Source organism: Trichechus manatus, unplaced genomic scaffold (genome assembly GCF_000243295.1).
Source record: "Trichechus manatus latirostris isolate Lorelei unplaced genomic scaffold, TriManLat1.0 scaffold00081, whole genome shotgun sequence".
In the NCBI taxonomy this organism is placed as follows: Eukaryota; Metazoa; Chordata; class Mammalia; order Sirenia; family Trichechidae; genus Trichechus; species Trichechus manatus.
Window position 1 is genome coordinate 9,271,173 of NW_004444017.1, and position 14,935 is coordinate 9,286,107.

Consider the following 14,935-nt stretch of genomic DNA (forward strand, 5'->3'; position numbering starts at 1 on the left):
TATGCATATGCAGCACTTTTAGAATCATAAAAACTACTTTAACTGTGGAAAACTCTATGAGTTTTGGAGATACATATTACAGGTTCTCCCCACTATCCAAAAGTAGAGCATCCCTATGAAACCGTTGATAAGGTGAACTGGCGTAAATCAAAGAAGCAATTAGCATTAATTTATATGGGAAAATATTTTGAGTGTTCCCAGACCCAAAAAATAACTTACCAAATCATACCAAATAACACATAAAACCTAAGCTAACACTAACATATAGTAAAAGCAGGAATGGTATGATAAATGCACAGCCTATATAAAGTAGAAATTATGTATGTACAGGTAGTTTCAGACACAGTTCAAAGCTATGGCAGCGTGATGCTGAGATGCAGAGTGTAGTTCCTGGGGAAGAAGCTCGGCAACGCCACTCTCGCTGCTCAGGGTGTGCGCTGCCTCTTTAGCAGCTCGCTGCAAAACAAACGCTGAACCCTATTTCTGCTTTTTGCCTTTTTTCCTAAAAGTGAAAATCTTCTTCTGGTTTCTTCCGATTAGCGAAAACAGGTACTAATGTAGATCTTCCGTAAAAGCAAAAGGGGTAAAGTGAACTTTTGAAAAGTGAGGGATAGCTGTATGTCAAAATACTTTTGGAAAAGTGTCTACTAATCAATGTCTTTTTCTTATACTCATTTAGATTTATTAAGACATTGAATGTTAAAAAGAGAATCAACTGTTGCATTTTGTCTGCATTACTCTTTCAGGTAAGTCTTTGATTATGTATACTTTTCTGTAGTAGCATGACCGTTCATTCAATCAGCAAAAAAAGGTGCAGTAATTTGTAATATTCATAAAACTCACAGGTAGGAAAATTGCATGAACCTTGATTAAATATCGTAGGCCCATTTTTCTTTAGCTGGCTGAACCAGCTATGACACCTTCAGCTTTAATATTCAGCAGTCAGTTTTCCCCTTAAGATTACCAAAGAGGGAGTTTTACTGATACGGAAACCAAGTCTCTTGTTGCTAGTAAAATCATGGTGCTAGTGAGCAATGAAGTGGGCCTGTTTGACTCCAAATGGTTGACTTAGCTTACCTCATCTCTAAATAAAATTTTGCTTGGTTGCATGATGTAAAATGTATAATATGATGGGGGAAAAATAATAAGTTGAAGACTACAGAAATAGAGCATTTGTAGTTCTCAGGGTTTTGGTTTGACTTTACTGAAGAAGAAAGGAGCTTTTATCTGAAATACAAGACATTTTGAGATTCTGAGATGTTGCCATGGGTCTTTGCAATCTACTAAAGGTTCTGTTTACTTTGAAGGATGGACACCCTTGTTCTGTGTATCAGAGGAGTCTGATTAGCTTGTGAAATCTGGAGAGAGAAGTTCTCTGGGAAAGGCATCTCTGAATATGAGGCCAGATGTTTCAGTTTTCTTGTGTTCCACATTCCTCTTGCCTATACTTCAAAAGGAAGAGGCAGAAGAGGCAAGAGTACAAAGGGAATGATAATCAGTTTCCAGTTACTTAAATGTTGTATTCTTTACTTTCTGATACTCCTTATTCTTGACTATAACTCTGTTTATGCTTTAGAAAATAAGTGATTTTAAAAATATTCTGTAACATAATTTCTTAGTTACACTATACCTAAAATAAAAATTACTCAGTATGATTTATTTCAAAAACCTGCCAATTTTTTGAGATAATTTTAAAGCAGATTGGTAAAATTAAACATAGTATTTTTAAAGTAGAATATAACTTTTATAAATAACCTGACTGAAATTATTTTCTGATATATACATTAAATTTATAATGCATTTGTCATTAAGAAGTGTTAATTATTTAATATAGTATAAAAAAGCCACTCCTAAATGTTAAATTAGATTTTGCATATTCCTCTTATTTCTCCAGCATCTAGTACATATACATATACAATATCCAAGAATATTGGTAAAATTAAAGAGCTCTTTTTTTCACATAATACAGTTAAAAGTTCAGCATACCTCTGTCTGATTTAGACTTCTTCTGAAATAAGTTGTCATTCCTTCTAGTTATAGCTTGGTATAGTGGCAAGAAAGAAGCCCTCGTGGTGCAGTGGTTAAGCACTTGGCTGCTAACCAAAAAGCTGGCAGTTTGAATTCATCAGCCACTCTGGGAAAGGAAGATGTCAGTCTGCTTTCATAAGGATTTACAGCTTTGGAAACCCTATGGGGTAGTTCTACTCTGTCCTATAGGGTAGCTATGCACTGGACTTGACTTGATGGCAACGAGTTTGATTTTTTTGGTTATAGTGGAAAGAGCATAGATTTTTGAGTTAAATAGACATGACTTTAAATCTTCTTTCTGCCATCATGAGCTATGTGACCTTGGGAAAATTAATTTTATAAGTCCCAGTTGTATCATTTGTGAGATAATAATTCTTACATTCTAGGAGTGGGTTAAAGGAGAATTAAATGAGATAATGTTTATAAGGAACCTACTAACAGTACCCAACAAAATTAACCCTCAGCAAGTATTGATATTATAATAATTTCTTCTAAAAATAGTAATAACAGAATAATACTTCTTTGTGAATAGTATCAACTACTATGAAATTCAAAAGACCTTTCTTGAATGATGAAAGCATTTGAAACCTATAATGATGACAATATTAATGATAAAACCAGTTGTCATCAAATTGATTTTAACTACTGGTGATGTCGTGTGTCAGAGTAGAACTGTGCTCCATAGGGTTCTCAATGACTGATTTTTCAGAAGAAGATCACCAGGACTTTCTTTCAGTGTGCCTTTAGGTGGACTTAAACTTCCAACCTTTTGGTTAGCAACTGAGTGTGTTAACCATTTGCACTACTCAGAGGTGTGCTAGATCTGTGCTAGGTACTTTAGGAAGTAATCTGTGTGCTTCTTATTTTGGTTCATTTGTGCAAATGCAATTTGATAGCTCTTTACTTCACCTTTTTTTCGTTTTCAGGGCTTGCTGAGAACAACCCTTCCACATCCCAAAGCTGAGCATTGTTATGCTCAGTATGAAATTATTCAACTTCTTCCAGGCATTGAGCTCTTCTCAGATAGATACAGGGCTGACATTTGCTCTGTAGTTGCAAGTCTTTATTACATTATACGGGAACTGCACTTTGCTCAGCAAAATCTAATGGTAAGTAATTTGTAAAATCATCTAATCTTAATTCATTGTGGCATTTTTGCCCCATTTACCTTAGACTTTTCAAATTTTGCTAATATTCTTTTGGTCAGTTCTTGTTTAACTTTTAAATCTTACATAGTTAAAATTCTTTGCTGTACTTTGTTAGAAATAAAATATAGTAATCTATGTTCTTGCTTTGACATCATTACATTTTGGATTTTAAAAAATCTAATTGACTTTGTTCTCTTTTTTACTCTATTATTTTAGCTGGTTTTTTTTTTTTTTTTCCTGAAAGCATTTGGTGAAATTGATTAGAATGTGTCACTGATCTCAAACATAGGAATTTAGTGCACATGTAACTTGCTGCATTAAGTCATTTAGTTTATATAATACCCAAACTATGAGAGTGTTTTTTTTTTGTTGTTGCTTTGTTTGTTTTTTATTGAAATGAGTTTATCTTTGTGTCTCTTGTCTTTTCCCTGTTGAGAGTGCATCCAAATTAACAACAAATTCTAAGTGTGAAATAAGACAGACGTTTCTTTATGTCCTAGGAAAGCCAAAACCCCAATACAAGTTTCTTTCCATTTGGGGAAAGAAATCACGGTATATGTCATAATTTGAAGTAGGTCGTGTTTTAAAAATAAATTAGTATGTTTTAAAAATTCTTGGTCGTTTTCTTAGTTATCTAGTGCTGCTATAACAGAAATACCACAAGTGGATGGCTTTAACAAACAAGAGTTTATTCTCTCACGGTCTAGGAGGCTAGAAGTCCAAATTCAGGGTGCCAGCTTCAGGGGAAGGCTTTTTCTCTGTGTTGGCTCTGGGGGAAGGTCCTTGTCATCATCTTTCCCTGGTTGAGGAGTTTCTCAGCGTAGGGACCCCAGGTCCAAAGGATGCACTATGCTCCCGATGCTTCTTTCTTGTTGATATGACGTCCCCGTCTCTGCTCGCTTCTCTCTTGTATGTCTCAAAGAGATTGTCTTAAAACACAGTCTAATCTTGTAGATTGAGCCCTGCCTCATTAACATAACTGCCACTAATCCCATCTCATTAACATCATAGAGACAGGATTTACAACACGTAGGAAAATCACATCAGATGACAAAATGATGGACAGTCACACAATACTGGGAATCATGGTCTAGCCAAATTGAAACACATATTTTTGGGGGACACAATTCAGTCCATGACAGTCGTTTAACATTTTCCTCCTTTATCTTATTTCTCCTATTTTCCTCCTTTATGCTGTTTCTTCTGTTTTTTAATACTTCTTTATTCCATACATTTCTCTCTTAATATCTATTCCTTTTTTTCTGATTTTCTTCTGTTTATAATTTTCATACCTACTCTATTTTTTTCACATTTTTTTCTATTCTCCTGGTATGTTTGTTCCTCTAATTCAAATTCTATCTTATACTGAAAACATTTACTGCCCCCAATATGAGTTGTTAAATTATAAGAATATATGTCAAAGTAAAGAGGTTGATAAATGCTTTTAACACTTGGCAGATTTGGCAAGAAATTGTTTATTGGAAAAAAATAACAAAATAGTGCTTCTCTCATTGTTAAGGAGATTCATTTCTGGATTTAGAAAGTAGTTCTATCCCCTAGATAAGCTTTAGCTGCCTAGTCATATTCATATATAATACATATCACTGCATTTGGAAAGGAAATGAGAGGTTTTTTTCTTCTAAAGCTTAAGAAATTGAGAACGTTTTTCCGAATAATTGAGCAATTGGCAGCAATAAAAATATTATTTTTATTTCTCACTAAAGAAAAACTAAATCTCAAAGGTAATCGTATACTCTTATTGTTTTGTACTGCATTAATTGTAGAAAAGGTACTGTATGATGTTTGTAGTGTATAATTGTAGAAAAAATATTGTATTATGTTTGAAATCATAAGACCAATTCTAATCTTTCTAAAAAGATATTGCTATTAACAGCTGCCAGTTGACTGACAATTAGAGATTCCCCAGCTGATCTTGCAAGATATAAAAAGCTTCCATTTTGTATTATATTAACCTTGTCTCGAAGAAGCCCAGAGGCTAAGAAGACTTCTGAGACATTTAAAATTTGCTATGGGACCCAGAGCTGTGGAATCATGGGAAATATTTTCTAGATAATAGGAATCCCAGTGCCCTTTCTTACTCCATCTCCCATTTGGTAGGACAGGATACAGTTGCAGGAACTGAGCTTCAGGTCTGAGTTGAGATCAGTTTCTATGTGCAAATGTTTTGGCAAAACTGTCCACTCAACATCTTTCTCTGGACAGTGGTTTGGTCAGTTGAAATACGGATCACTACAAGTTCTCGTCTATATCCGTGAGACTTTAAAAAGAGTTGAGCTTTGGGGTAAACTCTTTTGTAGTTGCCATTGAGTCAATTCCGACTCATGGCAACCCCAAAACTGTGTCAGAATAGAACTGTGTTCCATAGGGTTTTCAATGGCTGTGACCAAAAGCAGATTGCCAAGCCTGTTTTCTTAGGTGCCTTTGGGTGGGTTGTTGTTGTTGATTGAGAAATCCTGACTGAAGACAAATAGCAGCTAATCAGGGAACATGGCTATGAGTTCCTTTGCTTTAAATTTTGCATTTATTTGATAGCTCCTTTGCTATGATGTTTCTACACTATGTAATTCATACATACATGTTGCATTATTATTTTTTTCCCAAGGAAAGTAATGAATTGGGTTTTCACTTTTCCGTGCTTAAAGAGACGTGAAACCTAGGGACTTGGATACCAAGTGCACCTATTTGGAATTGTAGGTCCCTGATACCATCTTAAAATTCTGAAAGAACTAAGAAGCATATGCCAGGCAGGTCGTTTCACTTACAACAAACAGTGTAGTCTTTTAACATGGGAAATCAATCACTTACACATATATATATATATATATATGTAAAATATTTGACAAGTAATGTTTGACTAGATTTGATTATTAAGTTATTAACTTGATAAACTGTATTTTAAAACAAAGAATGCTTTTCCTGGTAGGTTCTGCCTCTCCTTGCACTGTACCAATACTTTGTTTCTGAAATTTGCCAAGACATAAACAGAAGCATAGAAGCAAGACTCCTCAAGGTATATCACAAGCTTTTAAGGCATTTGATATTCTTAAACTTTTAAGGATATTGTCATGCATTAAATGGGTTCTAACACAGTAAACAGTACTCATAATAATAAGCTATACTAACATGGTATTATATACTTGTATAAAAATAACTAACCCATTAGTATAATAAAATATAAGAAAGAGCTAATACAAAGGTTAATAATTTTATGCTTGAACCACAGTAATGTGAGGAATATTTACACCTGGAGACAAGGCTCAGCCAACAACAGTCAGTCTGGAGATCAATATTTCTGAGAGACTGACTTCCTAGTGGAGACCAATGAGTCAATTTTCTGACCGTTCTGTGAATTTATTGCTAGGGACCTTTACATATATCATGGTATACAAGTATTTTTCATCGCCAAGGAATTGAATTAACAAGACAAACAGCCGTTAGATAACAATTAATTATTTAACCCAGAAGTTGACTGAGGCTCTCTGCCTTAAAGATTCATGTGCAACTGGCTTGAACCCCATTTGGTGTGGGAACCCCAAGTACCTCCTGTTCTCTCTACCCACTTTCCTAGTCACCTATTATTGCAAGCTCCCACATTTCTTGCATTTGTTTTGTTCATGAATCATCTCAACATCCAGCAGGTTTGCTGCCTGTTCTGTACCTCATCAATTCTAATATGGGATTCAACCCTCTCCCATGTTTCACACACACACACACACACACACACACACACACACACACACACATGCACACTCATCAGCCATACATAATTACACACAACATATTTATCAAAGCCATTTAGTTCTATAGTTGACTTACTGAAAATTGGGAAGACAGGGAAATTTAAGTTGCAGCAAGACAAATAATTTAAAGTAGAATATTTGACATCCATGAGCTTAAAATGTTTCTTGGCCCGTATCTCAAGCTTTTGCTTCTCATCCGATAGCTTAATCAGCTGTGTGTTGGTGAATGTTTCACAATTGGCTCTCAACAACAACAATAACTGTCACCCTGATTTGTAGCAATTGAAATTCCTGTGGTGTAAATACCCCCACTATGGCTGACTTCAGGCTACCAACTGGATGTCACTGAACGCAGAGTTGTGACAAGATATAAACAGTTGGCTCTTGCAGTTGGGTGTGAGTGGGTTCCAGCATGCAACTGGCTTAACTCCTTTTTTGAAATACGCTCCACCCACCTTCTTTAAATCCTTCCCATTTTCTAATGAGAGAAAATTAGATTTCTCTTTGAACTGCTCTTTCCATCCAGACCCTGCCCTTGGGCCTGTATTTTCAGACCCAAATAGTCCATTGTTGTATTTCTAAATGCAAACAATAAGTTTCCTAGTAGGAATTCTAGCACTGACTATTAAGATAATATACTTTACCCCTGGAGTAAATAGATAATTTGTTATTGGCTATGAAAATTTCTGGATCACCATCTCTGAGTTACTCAGCTCTTAAAAGTTCTCTTGCTTTTGAATTCCAACAACACTTTTTTTTTTTTGTAATTGCATATAACTTTTCTCTCCTTTATCTTTTTTTAGCCACTCTCTCTCCAAGACTGCAAAATTCCTGTGGGCAGGGCTTGTATCTTATTCATCTTTTAATTCTCTATAGGGTCTAGAGTAATAACTTAATAAAATTGATGCTCAGTGATTAAGTACTGAATTTAATTTAAAACCTGTAGACTTTCATCAAAAATATCTACTCTGCACACTGTCCTTAGTGTTTAGTGGGAATTCACCTAGAAGATACTTAGTAAATATTTGTCGATTTAACTCTAAAATAACATTTATTGAGTACCTTCTATTTAAAAGGATTCTGTTAGTTGCTAGGAATACAAAGAAATGTAATACAGGTCTTTGCTTATAAGGAAGTGAAAACTAGGAAGAGAGACAAGGTGTATACTTAAGACAGTAAATTATGCACCTGCCACTTAATAACTTTCAAACGAGTGTGATGAGCCCTAGGTCTCCAGGGGTTCAAAGAAGGGAGAAATGACTTTGGGTGTTTACGTTTCACTAATTAGGTAAGATTTCAACTTGAAAAGAGTAAAATTAACAGAGCAGGAGAGAGAAGGAAGAGAAAATTCTCATAAAGACAACAGTGTGAAAGATAAAGAGGTGAGAAAGTATTGACTTGTTTGGGGGCAGGTGTGGTTCAGTGGAATGGCATGGAGCGGAGGTTGGCATGGCCAAATTGTAAAAGATAACATGAGATAACATGAGAATACCAGGGGTGTAGGATACAAAGGGCCTTAAATTTTAAACTTCAATAGAAGTAATGTGAACATAGGGCAGTGACAGAAATTAGGAGATTGTGGATTTAGAATTGGGCCACAGATTTAGCTTGGTCTATCATCCAAGGGGCCAGAAGCTTGGTCACCTTGTCTCCTTTGTTGCAATGACCATTAATAGTACGTCAGGAGGAGATCCAGAGAGGTACTAAAGATACAATCTAGAACACACCTTTGCTAGATGACTGTTTTTTTTTTATTGGATCGTCAGTACTTGGCAGTTGTTTTTATCTGATAATAGCTTTAAAAGCCACTGAAGTACTGTGGACTCTGTTCTGTAGCCTTGAGTTGGGAGAGGCAATTAATTACAGAATTTTGGTCAGGAAAATGACATGATCAGATGTATCTGATAACAGTGTTGGGAGCAGAGTGAAATAGAAGTGGGGTCTTACTGGCATGGTAGGACTGAAAAACTGGACTAGGGTTTTGACAGAATCCATGAAAAAGGGCAAGTGATGGATTGTACAGAAGAAGAATTAACAGCCCATGTGAGCAGGGTTTGTCTGATCTTTATGAAGTAAACTGGGGTCAGTGAGTGGGAAGAGAGAAAGTCAGAGTCAGGAAATAGCAAGCAATGAAGCTTTCTGACAAATCAAACAGTAATAGATCACATGGTTAAGTTTCTATAGTGCACAAGTGTCTTTCAGGGAAAGCTTGAGGACCTATTTACAATCAGCTGGTCTGGCTTCACTTTAGAACCACCAACATCTTGAAAGATTTATTACTCTCAGCATGTCAAATGTTCCGAGAAAGGGTACTGACAGTTCTGTATTTGTGTGAGTGAAGAGTTGATTAATGGGTCATTCTTTTTTGCCATCTGGCTTGTTTGCGTTCACAGTGTTGGTCACTACTGAAAATTTATGTCCATTATTATCATCATTGTTTCTTCAAATGGTCAGATTGGTACAGTAAACTCAAACCAGGAGACCACATGGAGTGTTGGACATAATTTGTGTAGAGCAATCTTATACTCAAGATCAGACGAGACACACCAAGACAGATACGGAGAAGTGTTTCCTCATAGGTATAATGAGCAAATGGTCATCTAGTGACTGAAAGAGTTTGTATGTCTAAGTGCCTAGTTTGATGTTATATGGAATTGGAGATATTAGAGCCCAAGATGCTTTAGCAGGAACCGAAGTATACAATTCAGTGGACAAGTATTTTCTTCTTTCCATTAAAAATATTGTGCTGACCTTTTATGTTATATTTTCATGATATTTTCACATCCTATCATCCCCTAACTTACCTTCTTTTTAGGTTCTTTAAAGTCCATGCATCCTTGAGATTCCTAAGGTACTGCTGAAAGGAAGGAGAGAGTAAGATGGATAGATATGTTGAAAATAGATTTTTCTTTTTTGTTTGTTTAATAAAATTATACATATGTGTATATATATATATGTATATATATACAGGTGGTATGTATGTTTATATTTTATATAGTTTATATTTTTTACATTTTATATTTTTTACATTTACCCTTCTCTATTCTCTACAAAGTCACTAGATGTTTTCAAAATATTAGTTAGGTTAAATTCAGAATTCTCCAATTGCACAGAGAATTCAATTCATAGTTCTCACTCTGGTCTGCAGGCTACATGCTGTCTTCCTTGACCACCATTCACACCCAGCTGCTAATCCTTTTCCTCTTGCTCTGTGAGCTCCCACCACACAGGTTGCTCCTTGAGCACACCAAGACTCGAAGACTGCTCCTGTCTCATGATCTTTGCACTTCCGGTCCCCTCAGTAGAATGCTTTTCCTCCAGATTTTCACATTGTTCTTTTTCTCAAGTCATTCCCAAATGTGCTCACGAAGTTTTCCTCCTCAGAGGTTTCCTGACCAGTTTTGAAAATAGCATTTTGTCAATACCTTCTACCGCTTCTCATAGTGTGTATATTTAATGTATCACTTAAATATATCTAAACATACATTCCCCCATGCCTCTGTCAGTTGGTCCTACTGTGGGGGCTTGTGTGTTGCTATGATGCTGGAAGTTATGTCACCAGTATTCAAATACCAGCAGGGTCATCCATGGTGGACAGGTTTCAGCTGAGCTTCCAGACTCAGACAGACTAGGGAGAAGGACCTGGTAGTGTACTTCTGAAAAGAATTAGCCAGTGAAAACCTTATGAATAGCAGTGCAGCATTGTCTGATATAGTGCCAGAAGATGAACCCTTCAGGTTAGAAGGCACTCAGAAGATGACTGGGGAAGAGCTGCCTCCCCAAAACAGAGTCTACCTTAATGATGTAGATAGAGTCAAGCTTTTGGGACCTTCCTTTGCTGTTGTGGCGTGACTCAAAATGAGAAGAAACAGCTGCAAACATCCGTTAATAATCGGAAGGTGGAATGTACAAAGTATGATCTAGGAAAATTGGAAATCATCAAAATGAAATGGAACACATAAAGATCGATATCCTAAGCATTAGTGAGCTGAAATGGACTGGTATTGGCCATTTTGAATCAGGTAATCATATGGTCTACTATGCTAGGAATGACAATTTGAAGAGGAATGGTGTTGCATTCATTGTCAAAAAGAACATTTCCAGATCTATCCTGAAGTACAGTGCTGTCAGTGATAGGCTAATATCCATACGCCTACAAGGAAGACCAGTCAATACAACTATTATTCAAATTTATGCACCAACTACTAAGGCGAAAGATGAACAAATTGAAGATTTTTACCAACATCTGCACTCTGAAATTGATTGAACATTCACTCAGGATGCATTGATAATTACTGATGATTGGAATGAGAAAGTTGGAAACAAAGAAGGGTCAATAGCTGGAAAATGTGGCCTTGGTGATAGAAATGATGCTGGAGATTGCAGGATAGAATTTTGCAAGACCAACGGCTTCTTCATTGCAATTACCTTTTTTCAACAACTATACACGTGGACCTCACCATATGGAATACACAGAAAGCAAGAGGTCATTAAAAAAGACAGGAAAAAAGGAAAAGACCAAAACAAATGTCAGAAGAGACTCTGGAATTTGCTCTTACACACAGAGTAGCTAAAGCAAATGGAAGAAATGATGAAGTAAAAGAGCTGAGCAGAAGATTTCAAACGGTGGCTCGAGAAGACAAAGTAAAGTATTATAACGAAATGTGCAAAGACCAGGAGTTAGAAAACCAAAAGGGAAGAACACACTCAGCATTTCTCAAGCTGAAAGAACTGAAGAAAAAATTCAAGCCTTGAGTTACAATATTGAAGGATTCTACAGGGAAAATATTAAATAATGCAGGAAGCACCAAAAACAGATGGAAGGAATACACAGAGTCACTATACCAAAAAAAATTGATTGACGTTCAACCATTTCAGGAAGTAGCATATGATCAGGAACCGATGTTATTGAAGGAAGAGGTCTAAGCTGCACAGAGACATTGGCAAAAACAAGTCTCCAGGAACTGATGGAATACCAATTGAGATTTTCAGCAAACAGATGCAGCACTGGAAGTGCTCACTCGTCTATGCCAGGAAATTTGGAAGACAGCGACCTGGCCAACTGACTGGAAGAGATCCATATTTATGCCGATTCCAAACAAAGGTGATTCAACCAAATGCGGAAATGATTGAACAATATCATTAATATCACACACAAGTAAAATTTTGCTGAAGATTATTCAAAAGTGGCTGCAGCAGTACATCGAAGGGAACTGCTGGAAGTTCAGGCGAGATTCAGAAGAGGACTTGGAACCAGGGATATGATTGCTGATGTCAGATGGAGCCTGGCTGAAAGCAGAGAATACTAGAAAGACGTTTACTTGTGTTTTGTTGACTATGCAAAGGCATTCGACTGTGTGAATCATAACAAATTATGGATAACATTGTGAACAATGGGAATTCCAGAACACTTAATTGTGCTCGTGTTGAACCTGTACATAGATCAAGAAGCAGTTGTTTGAACAGAGCAAGGGGATACTGCGTGGTTTAAAGTCAGGAAAGGTGTTCATGAGGGTTGTATCCTTTCACCATACTTATTCAATCTGTGTGCTGAGCAAATAATCCGAGAAGCTGGACTATTTGAAGAAGAACGGGGCATCAGGATTGGAGGAAGCCTCATAAAAAACCTGCGTTATGCAGGTGACACAACCTTGCTTCCTGAAAGTGAAGAGGACTTGCTGATGAAGCTCAAAGACCACAGCCTTCAATATGGATTACACCTCAACATAAAGAAAACAAAATTACTTACAACTGGACCAGTAATCAACATCATAATAAACAGAGGAAAGATTGAAGTTGTCAAGTGTTTCATTTTACTTGCGTCCGTAATCAACACCCATGGAAGCAGCAGTCAGGAAATCAAATGACCCCCAACAAGGCTAGCATTAATCCAAAAAACACAAAATAATAAATGCTGGAGAGGTTGTGGAGAGACTGGAACACTTATATACTGCTGGTGGGAATGTAAAATGGTACAGCCACTTTGGAAATTGATTTGGCGCTTCCTTAAAAAGCTAGAAATAGAAGTACCATACAATCCAGCAATCCCACTCCTTGGAATGTATCCTAGAGAAATAAGAGCCGTCACATGAATAGATATATGCACACCCATGTTCATTGCAGCACTGTTCACAATAGCAAAAAGATGGAAACCACCTAGGTGACCATCACAAACGAATGGATAAATTATGGTATATTCACACAATGGAATACTACACAACGATAAAGAACAACGACGAATCTGTGAAACATCTTATAACCTGGATGAATGTGGAAGGCATTATGCTGAGTGAGATTAGTCAGTCACAAAAGGACAAGTATGAGACCACTATTATAAGAACTCAAGAAAAGCTTTAAACACAGAAGAAAACATTCTTTGATGGTTACGATGGTGGGGAGGGAGAGGTATTCACTAGATAGTATATAAGAATTATCTTAGGTGAAGGGAAGGACAACACACAATTCAGGGAAAGTCAGCAGAACTGGACTAAACCAAAAGCTAGGAAGTTTCCTGAACACAGCCAAACACTTCGAGGGACAGTGTAGCAGGGGTGGGGGTCTGGGGACCATGGTTTCAGGGGACATCTAGGTCAACTGGCATAACAAAGTTTATTAAGAAAATGTTCTCACTCACTTTGGTGAGTGGTGTTTGGGGCCTTAAAAGCTAGTGAGTGGCCATCTAAGGTGCATCAGTTGGTCCCAACCCACCTGAAGCAAAGGAGAATAAAGAACACCAAAGACACAAGGAAGATATTAGCCCAAGAGACAAAAAGAAGGGCCACATAAACCAGAGACTCAGCCTGAGACCGGAAGAACTAGATGGTACCCAGCTACCAGCAGTTACCTTCCTGACAGGGAACACAACAGAGAGTCCCTGATGAAGCAGGAGAAAAATGGGGTGCAGAACTCAAATTCTAGTAAAAGGACCAGACTTAATGGTCTGAATGAAACTGAAGGAAGCAGAAAAGACATGGCCCCTGGACTCTCTGTTAACCCAGAACTAAAACCATTCCTGAAGTCAACTCTTCAGACAAAGAATAGACTGGACTGTAAGACATAAAATGATACTTGTGAAGAGAGTGCTTCTTAGCTCAAGTAGATACAGGAGACTAAATGGGCAGCTCCTGTCTGGAGGCAAGATGAGAAGGCAGAATGGGACAGGAGCTGGTTGAATAGACACAGGTAACCCGGGGTGGAAAGTAGGAGTGTGCTGACATATTACGGGCATACCAACTAGGGTCACATAACAATGTATATCTGAATTTTTGTATGAGAAACTAACTTGAGCTGTAAACTTTCACTTAAAGTACAGTAAAAAAAAAAATCAAATGATACATTGCATTGGGCAAATCTGCTGCAAAAGACCTCTTTAAAGTGTTAAAAAGCAAAAATGTCACCTTGAAGACTAAGGTGTTCCTGACCCAAGCCATGGTATTTTCAGTCTCCTCATATGCATGCGAAAGCTGGACAATGAATAAGGAAGACCGAAAAAGAACTGACACCTTTGAATTACGGTGTTGGCCAAGAATATTGAATATACCATGGACTGCCATAAGAATGAACAAGTTCTGTCTTGGAAGAAGTACAGCCAGAATGCTCCTTAGAAGCAAGGATAGTGAGGGGCGTGGTCAACATGGTGGAATAGTTAGATACTTCCTATATCCCTCTTACAACAAAGACCTGGGAAAGAAAGTGATTTGATTCTCTGTGAAAATCTGGCAGCCCTGAACTAGGTAAGGTTAAGAAATCCATCTGAGTGATACGGGAGGGGAAGACCATTTGGAAGAGGTGAGGAGGGCTAGAGCCGCGGCGGCGAAACTGCAGAGACAAAGCCACGCCAGTCCACGGTGAAGCAGGCAAACAGCTGTGCTGTGCGTGCGCTCAGGAAGCAGCTTCCACATAGAGAGAGACCTGGCAGCAGAGATTCTGCTTGGACACTCCGAACCAGTGAAGAGCAGCTCCCAAGAGGCTAGGATAAGTACATGCGTGCACCCTTTC

The 14,935-nt window shown here is 37.4% G+C and overlaps 1 protein-coding gene across 1 annotated transcript in view; it reads left to right on the forward strand.

The window, feature by feature from the left end:
- Positions 1 to 14,935, forward strand: part of CFAP54 (cilia and flagella associated protein 54) — a 379,568-nt gene that overhangs the window by 254,026 nt on the left and 110,607 nt on the right. Inside the window, exons 43-45 of the mRNA XM_023735735.1 lie at positions 680 to 746; positions 2,955 to 3,137; positions 6,121 to 6,207. Of these exons, the coding sequence (XP_023591503.1) occupies positions 680 to 746; positions 2,955 to 3,137; positions 6,121 to 6,207 (337 nt within the window). The remainder of the gene's footprint in view (positions 1 to 679; positions 747 to 2,954; positions 3,138 to 6,120; positions 6,208 to 14,935) is intronic.